Below are 17,907 nucleotides of genomic sequence, written 5' to 3'. Positions count from 1 at the left end.
CTTATCTCTTTCATTCCTCTTCAGCTCCTCTCTACCTTTGTATAGTACCTCCTTTGGTTTCCTTCCCAGACTTGCCTCATTCATAGCCAAGAAAAGGAAGAATGATGCCTGGAACTCCGACTGATAAGATAAAAATGCAATTCACATAATTAACTTGCAGTAACTCACAGTTCAGTCACGTTTCTGGGGATGCCTTTGGGCAGTGTGTGGAGGTGCTTGTTGCTGCAGCGCACAACAGTCTCCAGGCAAGTGCATTCACTGGGACACTGAGGTCTGGGCACGCAGCTTGACTCCTCTTGGCCTGGGAAAAAAAGAGGAGAAAAAAACAGATTCAGACACCAGAGAGGAAGAGGAAGGAGGAATGACCAGGAGGAGGGTTGAAAAGACATGAAGAAAAGCCAAAATATGAGCTGTCATCCCTGGCAGAGAAAGAGAGCGGAGTGAAATATACATAGCAAATGTAAAGGCGAAGCAGTGCCTAAACCGCATAATCCCTAAAGCTGATGGAAAGGCATTGAGACAATGAAAGAAGAGGAAGTGAAAAATGTGAAAAGTAAAGCAGCACAGAGAAAAAGAAGAGCCTCACTAATGTAATATCGACCGGCAAGGGAAAGAATGGAAGCTGCCTGAGGCCTGAAGACTAGTCTAACATTCATTCAGGTGCAAATAGGCTGACTGATCAATAAGGCAAACAGCTCAATAGCTCCACTCAGCCTGGCATCGACCAGCAGCTTAAGAACTGCTGAGTAGCAATCTATTCAGTAAACAAAGGAGTCGCACAATAGCGGCCATTATTTAAGATGATCTTAGACACTTCAAGCAGCTCCCACTCATAACGTATTGCAGAGAGGAGTGCAGTCTAAATCTTCATCAGTCAGACACAGACAGGTTAGTTTCACACATAGAGGAGGTTATCTGCTATAATGAAGATGTTTATCTGCTTTCAGTGAGACAGATCACTTCATTTAAAGTGGAGGAGCCGCCACAAAACTTTGGATACAGTGTGAATAAGTACACAGAGAGAAAGAAGCAGATTCAAACTCTGATAGGCTGATGTTTATCTGGGAAAAAAGTAATGGGAATGCTATCTTTGCAGAATGAGCCACATCCTTTTACTCAGGAATAGGAGTTGGCCCCTTCGACTCAGAAACAGTATTTCAGTGAGATAACTCACGTTTTAATGGACTGAAATGTGAAACTGCAGCAGCAGAATATTGCTTGTATTTGGCGTCCACGCTCCGACTTCATCATTCCTCACAGATGTATTTTACATTCAGAAATCTGAGGAGTGATGACATTATATTTTAAACCAGCTATAGAAGGAGACTGCAGGTGAATGCTGAGGAGGTGGTGGGGCTGAAAGTTTGAGCACTGTAGTGTTATAGGGCAGCGGCAGCAATGTCAGAGCAGAGAAGTCTTGCAGCTTAAAGACTTTCAAATTAGGATACATCAGTCAGGTGTTTGTGAGAATGATGCAGTTCAAGTTCATTGAGTACCACTTCTAGATTTTAAAACTTTGTCAAATTATGATTGCTACGTATGCACAAACGTCTTTATCTTTGACTGAATACTAAGACTAAGCCATATGATACTTCAAACACCATGATTTTACACATTTGATATCAAATCTTGAAAATGTCCCAACTTCCTTAAATGTTCATTGTTTATGAAGCTCCCCAGTAAATCTCTGACTTGCTCACAGTGTATAACCTGACCAGGATCCTTAGGTGAAGGGGCCTTTAGTTACTGTGGTCCATCTTTAAGGAACAAACTGCCTGCTGACCTCAGGTCCATCACAACTGTCTCCACTTTTAAAAAAAAGACTGAAAACATATTTATTTTCACAAGCGTATGAATGATATAATGACTGTTGTGACTGGATGCATGTGCAGCAACACTTAATGTTTGTTTGATTGCTGTGTCTGATGTATGTCTGGTGCATCTATTGTTTTTCTGTTTTTATTTATTCTATTTGGAAAAATGTTTTTATGTTTTTAATTCTCCATGTAAAGCACATTGAACGTACGTGTAATGAAATGTGCTTTATAAATAAAATTGCTATTGCTATTGCTATTATGAAAGGTCTTTATCTTTGCACATTGACAAAAAGGGTCATATGTTAAGAAATGCTTTTCTGGTATCTTACAAAACTAACCCAGTACAGAATAATATTGCTGTAAAGTAATCACAAAGCTCCATACAGTCACTTAAATTAAATGTATTATTTGAGGGAGAAAAAACTCATGCTCTGTCTAAAGCAATGATATTGATTCAGAGTCTTGCTTTCTTTCCTGGGATTGAAAAGAAAAATGTGCTCCAAAGCACAAAATGGGCAGGGGATGTCTTACTCTGCCTGGATCCCGACACCATTAACAAAGTGAGATGTTATCTAACAGATGGGATAACGTAACCTCCAATGTAACACATTCTACAGTAGATTAAATAACTCTGAAGAAAGAAAGAAATAAGCAAGCAAGCTCTCAGACGGGGGCCAGACGGAGACGGCTACTAGAGCTGACTCGTTTGCAGCCGACACATCGCTCCTTGTTACCACTCACCTTCCTCACAGCGGAAGTCAGGCAGAGCCACATCCTGCAGGGGGATCTCCTTCAGGAAGCCCGGACGCAGGCAGCGAGGGTTTCCTGTCACTATCTTTTTGCTCCTCAGCCAATCACCGAGCCAGGCCAGCCGGCAGTCACAGTTAAAGGAGTTGGCCAAGAGGTTACTAGGAGAAAGTAAGAAAGGTTGTAAGAGCCCTGGAGCTGTAAATGCACAATTGAAGGCAGGCGTGTGTGTGTGTGTGTGGGGGGCTTACAGGGTGGAGAGAGTCTGCAGGGTGTCGAAGGCTCCAGGAGCGATGGTGGTCAGCTGGTTGTCGTACAGAGACAGAAGGCGGACGTTGTGCAGGCCTGTGAAACTGTCGTTGTGGACGCAGCTGATCTTGTTGTTCCTCAGCATACTGAAAGAGTAATGAAACACACTTCAGTATAAAAACACAGTACTGGAATATGTAAGTGTGTGTTGTTGTGCAGCACTTACAGCATGCGCAGTCCCTCAAGGCCTCGGAACATCCCGCTTCTGACCGAGTCGATCTGATTGGCTGTGAGGTGGAGCTCATTGACGGATGAAGCACCTTCAAACGCTCCATCTTCAATCTCTGTGATCTTGTTGTTGCTGAGGTTACTGTGGAGGAAAGAGTCACGTTAGTGACTTAAATAGAAAATTATCTATTTAGAGAAAAGACAAATCTATATTTCACTTACATTTTCTTCAGTTGGGAGAGACTCTTAAAAACTCCAGTTGCCTCCAGAGTGGTGATATCATTGTTGTTGAGGCGGCTGAAAGAAAGTGAGTTAAAAAAGTTTAGCCACACAAAAAAACACACTCGAGGACCTTGACTTTTCCTTACTGTGTAGACATTTATACGATTTTGTTTAAAAATACTCAAAATAATCCTGAGTGTTCAGTCTTTACTATTTTTTTCAAAATATGGTTTAGGCATTTGTTTGACAGTTCATGATACATTTAATGACCAAGCAATTTAAGGTGTCCTGTGATCTTATTGGGTCATTTTGTGGGCAGTTGTTGGCTCCATAGGGTCGCTTTCAGGTTGGGTGTAACAAACAGGGGCTTTTTTGGGATTTGAACCCAGGACCTCCTGCACCCAAAGCAAGAATCCTAATTCTTACTTTTATGCCACGACAATTTTAAAAACTAGCTTTAGAATTTAAGCGAACCAAGATGAAGCCAATGTTTTTTTGAAGCTGACCCATTTAGAGGAAAAACTGTGGTCTGTGGTTTTAAATGTAAGCATGGGCTGTTCATTATAATCTATATACAGAGGTTTCTGGTTACCAAACTTAATGCGCTTATTTGCACTTTTTTGTATATCTGATGCAATTGTGGTGTATTGTGTTTTCATTGTCATGCTGTCATGATGTATTGTTTCGATCTGTTGTTATTTATCTTTGTCCTGTTATTGACCTGCCGAGGACTACAGATGAAAATTAGCCTTAACTCTGGCATATTTACATAGATGCTATGCTGAAATGTTCATTAATATGCACTGTCCCTTTAAATAATACAAAAAATAAATAACAAATACACATTTTAAAATAAGTCTGTTTTCTGCAGTGACACATACATATGATCCAATTTGATCTAGCATCTGCAGGTGCTGTACTTTTTAAATCAGTTTTCATATTCATGTGAATGATAATTTTGTGTCTTGATGTTTGTGATTACTTTTTTTTAAGCTTTTTGTTTTTTAGTTGTTTAACATGAAACGTTTAAAGGTTCTCTTCTATCTCCTCCTGTTAGCATTGAACTGTTTCATAGGTTCCTTACAGTTCGCTGGTAGATGTCGGGATGTGTTCAGGGATCTTGGTGAGCTTCAGGTTGGAGCAGTCCACCACATTAGACTCACAGCGACATTTGGGAGGGCAGACCGGATCACTGTTACAGGCGTTATTCAGGCGTGTGTCCTCCGTTCCTAAACAGGAGAAAAGGCAGACACGTCCTCTTTTAACCTAAAATGACTTCAGCCTCTTCCTTATACCAACACATGGGCTCCTCTTCCCCATGATGCTTTTAGTCACGCATCCACTCCACAGCCAGCAGTTTGTCCTGTTGTGACCTAAAAAGGCGACTCCCCCACCAAACTGTTCACCTCAGACGCCCTTACCAACTTCCTGCAGCTCCCCTACCATTCATGGGAGCGATGAATGGGTGAGGGCGAGGGTGAGTTATTTTAGAGAGGTGATGGAGTGGGAGCACTGGGGTGAAAGAACAGCAGCAGGGGAGATTGAGATACGGATGCCAAAGAGGATTTGAGGTTCCAGCTGCAGTGAAGCAGAGGGCCCAAGAGAGAGGAAGACAGTGGGAGAGAGGTGCACAGGAATCAGGAATGATGCTCAGGAAGTAAACGTAGACAGGTGGAGTTGACGGAGAGTAGAGGGAGGAAGTTGAAAGAGGGGGACACGAGGGACGTAAATGCATGCAGCAAAGACAGCAAGGGAAGAAGTAAAAGATGACAGAAATGAAGTGAGCTGTGGAGGCCGACGTCTGTCCTGATGGAGGAAGAACAAGACTGAGGCAGCGAGGGGAGTGTGGGACTTTTTCCTGCACCTCCTCCGTCTATGAATAGACGTTACGTGCCAAAAAGCGTGCTGCCAGTTACATCATGGCTGCTCAATAATGGAACAGCAGTGGGAACCACTTAGAACAGTGTGTGTGTGTCTGTGAGCGTGTGTATTGTGTCTCTGTGTCTGTGTATATATGTGCGTGTTTGAGTTTTTGTGTGTGCATTTGTTCCATTTAGAGGGAACAACTCAGCGTTTGCTGATAGGATTTCGTTCTGAGTTCCCTTTTTTGCATGCTCACATTGCTGCACCTCTCTGCCTGAGGTTTGGAAATTACGTCAGCGGGACACCGTCGGGCACCCAGACCAGCAGACTTTATAAAAGAAGTAGACGAAGCATCTGTGACGTTGTGATGTCCCCTTCTAGAGTCCTGAGTTTCTTGTTCATCTTGTTTTTAGAAACTTGAAGGTACCATATTTAAACGGCAGGGTGCATACACATTGTTAATTATGTATTTTCGTTAACAGGCCATTGTTGTAGTGGCTTTGTCAATCATGGGCAGCCTCACCTTAAAGTACACCCTGCTAACTTTGACTCCAAGTGGGGCCATAAATTAACAAAAAGAACACCATGCTGCGTGAAAAGACTTCAAACTAACTTTTGGACCCACACACTCATCAGAAAATGTCCACCATGTTAATAAATGAACTAAGGGTCCTTTTGTTGAATCTATTCCTACCATTGACCATATATGAAGATGGATGACATGTCCCAACCTCTTCTTATTGTACAAAAGTAATGCCAAAATACCCTCATGCATCATGCTCTGCTATCTTGCACATTTGCAGCCAGAGTCTGTGCAGCAGGGATCTGCCCTCGAAGTCACAGTCCAGCTCCCTGCACTGACAGATCACAGTGTTACAGCTCTAGTAGGTTTGGAGCACACACCACAAGATGTGAAATGTTCAATTTTTAGCATCAGATAAATAACTAGTGCTAGCTAAGCAAAGCAGAAAAGTGATAGATGGACATGTTAAGAACCAACAGGAATGACAGAAACCATGTTTGAAAAAATAAACATGCTACATTTTCAGGTTTGACCCATGTCCCATCTGTTAACATGGAGGAGGTCAGTTGTTTGACTGATATTGCAATGAGCCAGCAGGGGGAGCTCCAAATGTTTTGGCTCCACTTTTTGGGAGCTGTCACGTTGTCCATCTTTAAACAGATTTCTTGTCTGCAACCAGGCAGCAACCTCTGGACCAAGGGAGAAGTTCCGTTGGCTGGTGGTGAAGCTTTCAGCAGTGTGACTGCCCCCTGGTGGCTGGCTGCAGTATAGGTCAAAAAATCTGTCAGTCAAACTTTAAAAAATAAATACACGTCGTACGAATGTTTCTAACATCCATATGCTGTGGTGATGTGTAGTTAGTATTTCACTGTTTTGTGTCCAAGGCCTCTTTTTCCTGAAAAGTTTCTTTTTCGTTAGTTATTAGAGTTTAAAAAACGGGGTTTTACTTCTGGGTTTCCTTTGATTTACAGCCGCCGTAGAGGGAAACTTCAAAGGACACACAGCGTCTTGTGACGTTACGCTGTAGGGTGGAGCTTATTACAGTGGCTTCACAGGCTCTGGCTGCACAATGGCGACGCCCAGGAGCGGGATTTTTTGGCTTCAGAACCGTACAACGGGAAAAGGCGGAGCAACGCTGTCCATTTTTATTTACAGTCTATGCTCTGGACATGGAGGCGAAAAAACTACAGCTCCTCAAGTGTTCGGTTTAGACTGCCCCGAAGGAGACCACTTAAACATCCATTGTTTCATGTCATCCCCTACAGTCTCCTCCCTGTTTGTCACTTGTCTTCCCATAATGAACACAAAATGGCTGAAAGAATCTTTGAAAACTTTGCTTAATGAAATGAAACAGCACAGCAGGACAGCACTGAGTGACCTGCTCTTACAAAAACAAGTTCCTCCAATTTCCTCTGAAAATGTGTCACCTCTCAGAGTAGACACAGCAATGCAGGTCATTAAGGAACTTTTCCTCGCTTGGCCAGACAACAGGAAAAGCATTTCCTGGTAAAGAGGAAGCAATGAAAGTACAACACGAAGCTTTGATCTGAAGGATGTAGAGAAGCCAGGGGAGCTTCGTGATCCTGAGTCATTGTTGTCAACACAAGTGTGTGGGGGCAACTCTTTTACTGTCAGCAGATTTAAACTAAACTGAAGAAAACAGAGAGAAGCTGGAAGAGGTTTCTCCCCCTCTGAGGAGAAATATATGACTCATCGCTTGAGTTGTAGAAGTTCTCTTAATTCCCTGCAGCTTGGTTTCCTCGTTATCAATGTCTTATGGAATTCCCATGCTGTCAGAGATTTTGTGCGTGTGTGTGAGTGTGTGAGCTTGTGTGCATACAGTGCATGGGTGTGTGTATTATGCAGGGTTTTTATTGTTATCATTCAGGGAGGCTGAAATTCTCATTAATCTCATTTGGCTTTGATCTTTCTTCTGCTTACATAGTGCTCCCATTTGTTCTCTAAGCCAAAGTTGAGCTTTATCTCAGCTTAGCACACAAAGACACATTAATTAACACACACACACACACACACAAGCAATAGACAGTGAATCACACAAGCATCCGCACTACAACAACACACACACACAGACAGAGTTCGACACACACCACTGCTCCTCCTAGTTATTTTCTTGGAAGCGCTCTTGTTAAGAGGTCCGGAAACATCCGCTGATAGGAATCTGGGTCCTCTGGTGGGCTTTATTTTCTTTAGCTTGCACTGATAGAAAGGACACACTCTCCTTCCCCTATGTCCTCCCCTCCCTCCCTCCGTTTCTGCCCCTCTCGGTGAGTGACTGTCTGTGCTCAAGCCAAAGCAAAGAGCGACTTCCTCTCAAATCTATCTGCTGAGACTTTTAGACAAACAGAGCTGAGGAGAAACAGACGCTCACACGCATCTATCACATTAAAATGCACACAGAGGTACGGTTACTCATAAACTCAATTAGCTGCTTTCAGCTGTTCCCAAATGCCTAATATATTTTTTCCTGGACAGACCGTTTCCCTGAAGTTCATCCCCATTAAAAGATTATTCCTGCTTATTACAGCCATGGTCTTTCACATTTTTGGCCTTAAGATATCATGGAAGAACCAAAAGCGAGTGCATCCAAAATGTTCATTTTAGGGCCTGTGTCCACTGTTGGTGTTTTTGTGCTGGTAGTGTCTTTTTTCTATACAAAATCAATGAAGTTCAGCGTTATGAGCGCTCAGCGTCCTGGGCGCAAAAACACCCTCTGCATTTGCCACAGCAGAGCTCTGAGTTTAAATAAGTTTAACTTTTGTTCTCCCTCACCATCCAATCAAAACCAAGAAGGAGAGTGACTTCTGATATCAACTTTTTCAACAACAATGGTGAAGGAGAAAGAAATCAGACTCATTTTGTCAAGGGTACAGTTCAAGGTCTAGAGTGGCCTCGAATACCAGGATACAATTTCTTCCTCCAGGTTACAATGTCTCTTCCTCTACTTTCCACCGCTGCCCCAGAACAAGTCCTGGGCTCTAACCTTCGGCACCACAACTTCCCCAGTATCCATTATCTCATCACTCCCCTGTTTCCGTAAGTCAAGTTAATCTGTGAGAGGTGATGAAGTTCGGAGTCTATAAACGCAAACACTAACACAAACAATGTTCTGATGCCGCCATAAACTTTTAAGCCAAATAACGCAAGTTGTCCGACTGAAATGTCATGAGTGAACATAGGCCCTCAATCCCCTATTATCAAAGAAACAGCTGGCAAGTAATCACCATGTTCACATGGCAGCCATTTTCCTCTGATGTCACACTTTGACGGAGAATCAAAAAGCTGTTTTACCTTCAAATATTGTCCAATATCCTTGTGGGTTTTCACTATCTCTTGTCTTCTCTGTTTTAGATCAGTTAAGAGGAAGTGAAACAACTGTTTTTGATTACTGTGTTTATCAAACCGGCAGTTCCAAAGTATGTAGACTTCACACCCTGAGCTTAATATCAGAGGAAAATGTCTGACTATAAATACTGTTAATGGGAGAAGTTGAACTTTAGATGCATGGTAACATCAGGCACTTTCTTTTGTGCATTTTCCCCCGACAAAAGTTTTCCTAACCTGTGGGGGTGTTTATTAAAACCTGTACCGACATCTTATTTTTGGAAACATCACAGTCATCCAAAAAAGTAAGACTAATGAGATGTTCCATACCAAGTAAATAAAACACTATTATTTCGGAAAGGAGTGATGGCAAAACTACAAAAACAAGACCCGGGCTGTAATAAAATGTAATTATCCTTTAACTGACGGGAGAATTTGATTTAAATGGATTGTAAGTAATGGAAAAAATGATGCCGCTACATGGCGGTGGATTGATAATTAAAGTAAAGAGGAAGAAAATGATAGGTGTGAACATTTACAAGGCACTCACCTGGGATGAAGTACTGCTCTTTGGCTGTGATGGAGAAAAAAAGAGGGTTGGATGTCAGTGAGGCCAGTGTGATCAGCATAGCTGTAGTGATGCTATGCTTCAGTACAGTCATATATAGAGTTTATATATGACGACACATGACTCAAGGTATATGACAGTTAAAAAGAGAAGTCTATGACTATCTCTGTGCATGGCAATGTGGAAAAGCTGATGTTTAAGGTTGGTAAATATTTGGCTGTTGCTAAGGGAGAATGAGAGGGAGACAGTGAGAAAGAGGGAAAAAAGAAAAGACAAAAAAAGAAGGAGAACAAGAAGAGAAAAACACATGGACACTCTTCTTCATCTGGTCTAGCCCAACAAATGAGGCAATAAAGAAGTGTGAAACCTCAGCGATGCGGAGTGCCAGACAGCGTAGCACAGTGTATAAACACAACAGTGGGCACAGAGTGGAGGGAGTGGAAATGGAAGGTGCAGTGCAGGAAGAAACCTGAGCCTGGCAGGGAGGAATGAAGGAGGATGTGGAGGCTAGGGGTGAGGGGGTCTGAGATTGGCAGAGGGCAGAGGAATGGTGGGCACGTACAGAAACTCTAGCCCTCATACCAGCGTGGACCAGTGATCTCAGCCCACTGCGGTTTGAATGTGAAACCAGACTCACAGTTTGGTAATAATGAGATGAAATGGAGAAACAGCAAATGAGCCCTCCACCAAGTTTATCTGGGGGAAGATATTGATTGAGGAGTACCAGCATAGCAAATGATAGGCTGACTAAAACCTTCGGCCAGGAAAGATCACTCATTAAATGTGGAGGGAACAATGCAGAGATAATAGCCACTCCCGGCGGAGAGAAGGAGAGAAGGTAAAGAGAGCAGTGAGAGACAAGTGGAGTAAAAACAACAAAGCCTGTCTGAGAGATAGAGAGCCTGAGAGAGAAGTAAAGAGGGAGATGTTTGGAGACAGCGATGGGGAGCCGCCGGCCTACCAGAGCAGCGGAACTTCTTGCTCTTGATCTGTCCAATACGTTTGTTTGCCAGACGGCGAGGGCTGGCGCAGCGGGCGCCGCTGGTCTCAATGGGGTTGGAGCGCAGGTAGTCGGCCAGCCACTTCAGATTACAGTCACAGATAAATGGGTTCTGTGCCAAGTGACTGGAAAATAGAGAAGGAGGAGGGATGAAGGGAAGGGGGAAACAGAGAGTGGACAAAGAATACATATGAAAACTCAGACCTTGGACTTAAAATGACAAGTAGTGTTTGTGTATTGATAGTTGTGCATAAACAGAGTGAACTTCACTATAGTCTTCAACAATATTTGTGTCTATAGATAAACGGATGGTTAAAAAAAACAGCTAGTTTGGCTCTGTCACTGAAAAGCAAGGCCAATTGAGCTCTTTCTTTAACTCAAATCTCCAAAACTAAGCTAACAATAAGAATTTGACATGACGTTCAACAATTTGGGAAAAAATGGCTTTTATGTAAAGGGTAGGATAAAAGAATGAATACCATATTTGAGGCTGTGCAGTACCTGTTAGCAATGACTACACATAAGGGTAGTTTGACCTTTCCTAAAATAAGTCAATTTGCTTCTTTGTTGCAACTTACATGAGAAAGCTAATACTCCTCTCATGTCTATTCAACTAACACGAGCACCAAGGTGTGGTTCAGCTTAGCATAAATACCAACAACAGGGGGAAACAGAAAACCTAGCTACATCTGTCTGAATCAGAAGTGTGTTTGCTAGTTCCTTGTTTCCAAACTGGAAAGCTTGCAAATAAGTGAACTAGGTCCCATCAGTAGCTTCATATTTTCAGAACAGTCAGTATTAGATTGTCTTATCTAACTCCAAACAACAAATAAGTAGATATATACAAATTTACAGAAAGTATTTTTTTTCAGTGCTCTGCAAACTTGAGTCAAAAGAAGAAAGTACAACATGCATTTATCATAATATGACTCTGGCTATTTGAAGTACTTTAGAGGTAATGCAACGTGGTTCATTCAGTTAACTTGAAGGTAATCCCAGACTGACGCAGAATTATAATTTATATGTGCAGAAAATTTTTTCTAGTTTTTGGTCAATAAATGATGCCATCAAATATTAAAAAACTCTCAGAATAATGCAACAAACGTTAATGCAATGAATCCCAAACTACAGCATCCAAACTGATGATGACACTGGCTTCACAGCTGAGCATGTTTTTGTAAAGACATTGTTTCAGGTTGCAATCCTTTAGCCTATTATTACTAATAAACACTCAGCTAGGAGTGCATGAATATTGAAATTTATTCTTCATGATAATTATTTATTAGATTTATTTATGCTGCCTATAAAACCTTGTTCTTAATGTGGATGTCCAGAGGCTATTTTTATTAACCTTTTTTTTTTTTTTTTAGAATGCAGTCAAAATAGAAAGCCTGTTTATAGACGTACATCCCCTAACCCTGTGCCCTCCTTGAGTATATGTGTGCATTTGTGTGTGTTTGTGTAACGAGCCAGGGGTCAGCAATAGTCTTCATCTTCAACAGGTGTTTCCTACTTCTTGTATTTGCATGTATGACTGATGATACCATGCAGTGGGCTCGGAAAACTCTCAGCAGTGTGGGGTCTGTATTGATAACAGTGTGTGGTTTGACTTGTTTATCCGAAAAGAAAAACGAGGCTTTCATTTAGACTGAATTGATGTCTTGGTAACCATGGTGGAAAGATTGGGTGTGGTTGGTTCTGTTTTTGATCTAGATCTGGTTTCAGAAGCTTGGTGTGTTTGTGTGTGTGTGTGTATGTGTGTGTATGTGTGTCTCCGTATGTTTGTGACGATGATAGATTTACTCTCCTCTCTACCTCATGATCCCATTCCTGTGTTATTACACAGACCTGAGAGTAAACAACTCCTGTGTTGGCTCATGTTTTATGGTGACGGCTCGGTATGTGCCAGAGCGTGTACAGCACTGTGTTTATGTGTGTGTGTGTGTGAGTGTGTGAATGCATGTGTGTTGACTCACAGGGTCTGTATTGCTCTTAGTGAAGTAAAGGTGCCCTTGGCGAGGGTTTGGATCTTGTTGTCATAGAGTGATAGCAACGACAGATTCTGCAGGTCCTGGAAGGCGTTGGCACGAACGCAGTGAATCTTGTTGGCATTCAGCAACCTGAGAGCAGGGGGAAACAGAAAGAAAGAGAGGGAGGAAGTAGGAGGGAAGGAGTAAAATAGAGGGAGGGAAGCAGCCTGTCAGACTTTCTTTATACATTCATTCATTATGCATTCCATGTAGAAAACTGTGCACAGGTACAAAGTTTATTTGAAGGTTATGACTCCTTTACAGAGTGGGAGTACAGGATGCCTGGTATTCAGTGTGTGTCTGCAGTGTATCAGCACAGCGTGTGTGTTCTTACAGCAGTTGCAGGGCGTAGAGGCCGTCAAACACCCCCTTGGGCAGGTCGGTGATCTTATTTCCATACAGAACGCTGGAAAATCAAAACACAGACTTAGTTTAGACACCGAAGATGACAACCTGATGGATATTTATGCACACACCTCTGCACAGACTCAGCTTCAGGAGACTTACAGAGAGTTGAGGGAGCGCAGGCCCTGGAAGGCATCAGGAGCGATCTCTGAGATCTGGTTGTTGCTCAGGTCTCTGGGATAAGGAAGAAAAAGAAGGCCAGAGAATTAGAGTTAGAAAAGGAGATTTAGCTGAAAAGTCCTTCACTTGGCAGAAACTCATCGTTACAGTAATCCTCCAAAGATGAGGTTGAAAAAAGTAGAGAGAGGTCAAGGAAATGCACTCTAAACCAGAGACTTTATAACACATGGATGTAGTCTCTGTGATGTCGCTCATTGGTTTCCGACATTGGTGGTCGACATACTGGAAATGCTGACTCAACCTAACTTTGTGTCAACCTAACATGACACAAAGAGGTGGAGTTGAGGCAGGCCTTTAGCTTCTTCTTCACTATCTTCAAAAATAGTGAGTCATATGTCTTCACATCCGTCTGTTTACACGTAGAGAGCTAGGAATTAAAAAACTGTCATCATAGCGTAGCTCACTGTTGCTTCGTCTACCAGCATGCTTTTGATGTCATGTCCTGACTCCCCAGACTCATCTCCCCTCTCTCACCAACCCCCTTGTCTGACAGTGAATACTTCACAATGTGAGGGACATGTGTGAACAAACAACTCTTGAAAACTTTCGGGGGCGGAGCTCCTAAAAATGTCTAGAAGTTTTCAGAACAAAGTGGCTTTTGAAGGATAATACCAGCTATTCATGGTTATCCTTAAAATGTGACAAATCTCTATAAAGTTTGTCCCTAGAGAAATCCTTCTGCTGTGGGGGGTTTTATCACTTTGCTACAGGGGTGTTACCCTGACAGGAGGCAGGGTTGGATGTAATGTCTCTGCTATAGTTGCTTGCAGAAAAAGAGGAAGCAATGTTTTGTGAGCTGGATGAAGACGGGTTCCAGCTCTCCCCCATTTTTGATGGTGCGTCTCTTGAAGGGATTTGATGAAATGGAGCGGGTTGAAGTGTTGCAGCCAATCAAAACATTTACTTGTGTTATTTGTGGCCTATTGAGCAGCAGCAGTGAATGTGTGTGAGTAAAAATGGGGTGCAGGGCTGACATCCAAAGCGAAATACAGTAGACTGCTTCTGAACATAGCGTTGTTAATAGGATCCACAGGCCTCTCCCCACAGGATAACCACTAAGCCTGTGTGTCCATGTGTTTATGTGTGTGTGTGTGTCTGTGTGAGTAAACGCAACATTAAATGAGGAACAGTGGGACAGAAAGAGAGAAAGACAGATGGAGAGGGAGAGTTAATGGAGTATGTGGACTGAACTGCAGTCGACTGGATACCTTTGAAGGAAAATCATCATGTGGTGGAGAAGAGGGATATTTTCTCATTTGGGGGTAACAGTTAAATAAGTACCCATTTGTCTTCTTGCAAAGGACTGAGGTTTCCTGGAAGCAAAAACGCAGCGAAGGAGCCAACATCTGCACTGGTGTGTGTCTGTAAACGCAGACACTGGTGTGTTTGTATGGGTGGGTGTGTGTGGGTGTGTGAGGGGTGTTAGTGCATCCCTGTCTTAAGGAGCGGTTCATGTGTAGGTCATCCAAACCAGGACAAGGTGACAGAGAATGTGTGTGGTTGGCATTTAAAAGGAGGAGAGGACACGCAGGGTCAGGAGGGGCATTTCACACATAACTACACACACCACAAATAAACAAACATACACAACAGCCTATGTTTAACTTTTACTTACCTAGTATTGCCTTATAATCAAATACTTTCCCAATTTGTATACATGCCGGAAAGATGTGAGACTAAGGCTAAGATGTACACATCAACATCTGTTCAGATTGTCCCATGAGATGGACTGCATTCACTATGATGTATCGATGCTGTCTACAAACAGTCTGCACTGAGGCTGTTGGACCCAGGACACCCTCCCTGGGCCACTGAGGGCACCCAGCCAGCTGAATCAACAGAAATACTGCGGGTCAACTCAGACATGCGACCACACATTGTTGTTACTAAATGCAGCAATGGCAGCAGCAACAGTAGCAGGTCATGTCTGTTTGGAGGACCAGATGGAGGAGAGCGGCACATTCACACAGCTGTTAATAAATATGGTTTGTTTATGTTCTATAAATATTAAATGAAAATGGGTAACCCTTTCTTTCCCTTATTATTAAAAACTTTACTTTCTCACTAAGTTTTAGGGAGTTAAGCTTAGAAAATAAGAATTTCTCTTCACTTAATGTGAAAAGTGAAGAGTTTGCTTGTTAATGGGTTCAATAGGGAATTCATCTTGTTAAAATCCATTATGTTAATTTTGTGGTATAAGGGAAGGGTCAGGGGAGCTAAATGATTAAAGGTACAGGACTGTACTTTCATAGCTCCTTTCTTGTCTTTTGACTGTCAGAGTGAGTCACACTACAGGTCACATTCACACTTTCACATACTCATTTGAACATTACAAGTGGTGCTTGTTAATGACTCAATAATTTGTTGCTACTAATTTTACTTTAAAAGTATCTTCTTAAACTATTCAGTTAATTTCCTGATATACAAAGACCGATGCTCTTATTTTGAAAATAAAAATACAGGAAGTAGTCAGTTGACAAATGGTAAAATGTAAAACTTATACAAATGATCATTAATAGGTTACTTTTTGTCGATAAAGCATCTGGTTGATTGGTACACAAGGTTTGTATGCACTCTTTTTTTATGTAAATTGATATAAAGCTACTTTTTGTAGTTTTTAAAAGTTTTATATGACAGTGTTTAAGCTAGCAAGAATGATGAAACTGTAATGTCTGTCATGTTTAAAGCAGTGAGCATTCATTTAAGTTTGAAACACTTGGGCTGAGACTAAGGCACACTATGAACCATTCTGTAATTTCTTTATTATTTACAATATATTTACAATGATGTATTGTATGTTATATGGCTTAAAAAGTACAACTTAAAATGTAATTTTAAGATAATTATAATTAGCTACAGCACTCTATTCTGAGGTTGTCATATAGAGCTAAACTTGTTAATATTTGCATGTGTTGAATCTGTGAAAATCAGCCAAATCTTGCATCGGCAGTGAGTACTGACCTTACAAAAGCACTGTAATACATATTTAGCTTTAGAGTTTCCTCTAGTCTTACAACAAAGCCTGTCCTTTTGGAGGCCACATGGTTTCCAATTTTTTGACCTTTAATTTTTTTTTGAAACACCATTACATTACACTTGACTCCTGTTTTATTTGTAAGGAGAGAGGTTAATTTCCCTCCAGATTTTGCTTGCATCAGAATGAAATAGCAGCTGCTTCAATTTGTCGTCTGCTCCGTGTTCACCTCATGTGAACTTCAAACTGTCCCAGGAGTTGGATGATAAAACAGTGAGGAATCCTCTAAAAAGGGCAGAGAAAAACTCCCTGACCTTCCGCTTCCTCCGTCTCTCTCACTGCTGCTATGTCGGTCAGGCTGGGTGGTGTTGGACTTGTGGGTTTGGCTGATTTGGTGTGTGTGCTGGCTGTGTGACCGGACAGCTGGCTCGACTGGTGAAAAACACGGCACAGTCTCAACTACCAGCCGTTCGCTCCCAGAGAGAGAGAGAGAGAGAAGACTCAGCCGTCGTCCAAGCACACTCTCTCCATTGCCTAAACATCATCCCAGTCGCGGTTTGGTTTGCCAACGCGGGAACAACACAGACTGGACACAACAGCAGCCAGGGGAATACCAGTGTGTGCAGCAATGGAACATGGGAGCTGTTATTATGTTCATGTAGCATCTGAGTGCCTGCCACCCCAAAGTCTGAGAACAAGAATCTCTTCTTTAGGCACAGACAAAATAAATACTTCATGCTCCTAAAGAGTGGAACAAGAAGACCTCAACTTCTTGTTCTCATCTGTATTATTTAGCCCTGAGGTGTGTGGACTGCTGTACTTACATCCTACGCAGCTTCTTGTAGGGAGAGAAGGCTCCTGGCGGAACAGACTTAATCCCATTCTGCTCCAGACGTCTAGAGGAAAAAAGAGGACAGGAGAGGAGAGGAGGGAAAGAAGAGGAGATACAATCAGTTAACCAAACAATAGACTTCTCCATAGCAACAGAGCGTAGTAATCCTCCCATTACCTCTGACCCCTGGTGATTGGCCTGATTATATTAGAGGAGAGATCTAGTCAGCAGCTGTAATCGGTCAAAGCACATCGGAGTCATAACATCCTCAGAACCAATAAACAATCTGAATACTAAAGTGCTTTGGAAAAGGACTGCAGGGGAAATGGCTCCGAGTCAGCTTGCTGGAAGCTGTTAAAGCCTTGAACTTGAAGTCATATGTCTTCTTTGTATAACATTTATAGTGTCCAGCACTTATGTTCTCATATACGTTCCTGAAATCAATGATGATGTCACTTGGTCTTCTGAAATTTGTCTCTGTATCCTTTGGGTGTCTGTGAAATGTACACTGAAACCTTTGCAGTGTGATGAAATGCTACTTTTCTTAGCTACATATTCCCAGCGGCTGAAGTGGAGTTGACAAGAAAAAGGTCTCAGCATTGAAAAGCTGTCAAAGAAAGAAATGGATACAGACAGACGTTTAGAGAAGAGTGGTGGTCTCAAAGTCTAATCAGTCTCAGATGGCTCCAGAGAAACAGACATCACTAAACCCCTTAGTGTGGGCATGCATGTTTGTCTCTGTGCAGTGGGCCGGCTGCTGCTGCTGCTGCTGCTCAGGACCCGGCTCAGTCCCAGACCTATTCCCTGGTGTGGCTGGCAGAGGGCTGTTTATCTGCAGGTCAGTTCACAGCTTTTAAAACTGTCCTTAACAAGGCTTAGCAGGACCCGGAGGGAGCCAGCTGTGGGCCTGTCTGCTTGTCCTACCAG

The 17,907-nt window shown here is 42.4% G+C and overlaps 1 protein-coding gene across 2 annotated transcripts in view; it reads right to left on the bottom strand.

Moving 5' to 3' along the window:
- Positions 1-17,907, bottom strand: part of slit1a (slit homolog 1a (Drosophila)) — a 112,286-nt gene that overhangs the window by 16,899 nt on the left and 77,480 nt on the right. For both annotated transcript variants that reach the window (XM_034682406.1, XM_034682404.1), the window contains exons 10-21: positions 16,973-17,044; positions 13,097-13,168; positions 12,924-12,995; positions 12,536-12,679; positions 10,521-10,684; positions 9,542-9,565; positions 4,348-4,492; positions 3,264-3,338; positions 3,040-3,183; positions 2,816-2,959; positions 2,559-2,725; positions 169-301 (exon numbers count right to left, since the gene is read on the bottom strand). In XM_034682406.1, the coding sequence (XP_034538297.1) occupies positions 169-301; positions 2,559-2,725; positions 2,816-2,959; positions 3,040-3,183; positions 3,264-3,338; positions 4,348-4,492; positions 9,542-9,565; positions 10,521-10,684; positions 12,536-12,679; positions 12,924-12,995; positions 13,097-13,168; positions 16,973-17,044 (1,356 nt within the window). The remainder of the gene's footprint in view (positions 1-168; positions 302-2,558; positions 2,726-2,815; positions 2,960-3,039; positions 3,184-3,263; positions 3,339-4,347; positions 4,493-9,541; positions 9,566-10,520; positions 10,685-12,535; positions 12,680-12,923; positions 12,996-13,096; positions 13,169-16,972; positions 17,045-17,907) is intronic.

The sequence above is a fragment of the Notolabrus celidotus genome, chromosome 4, assembly GCF_009762535.1.
Source record: "Notolabrus celidotus isolate fNotCel1 chromosome 4, fNotCel1.pri, whole genome shotgun sequence".
Lineage (NCBI taxonomy): Eukaryota > Metazoa > Chordata > Actinopteri > Labriformes > Labridae > Notolabrus > Notolabrus celidotus.
Note: the sequence above shows the minus strand (reverse complement) of the source record. Positions and strands in the feature narration are given on the sequence as shown.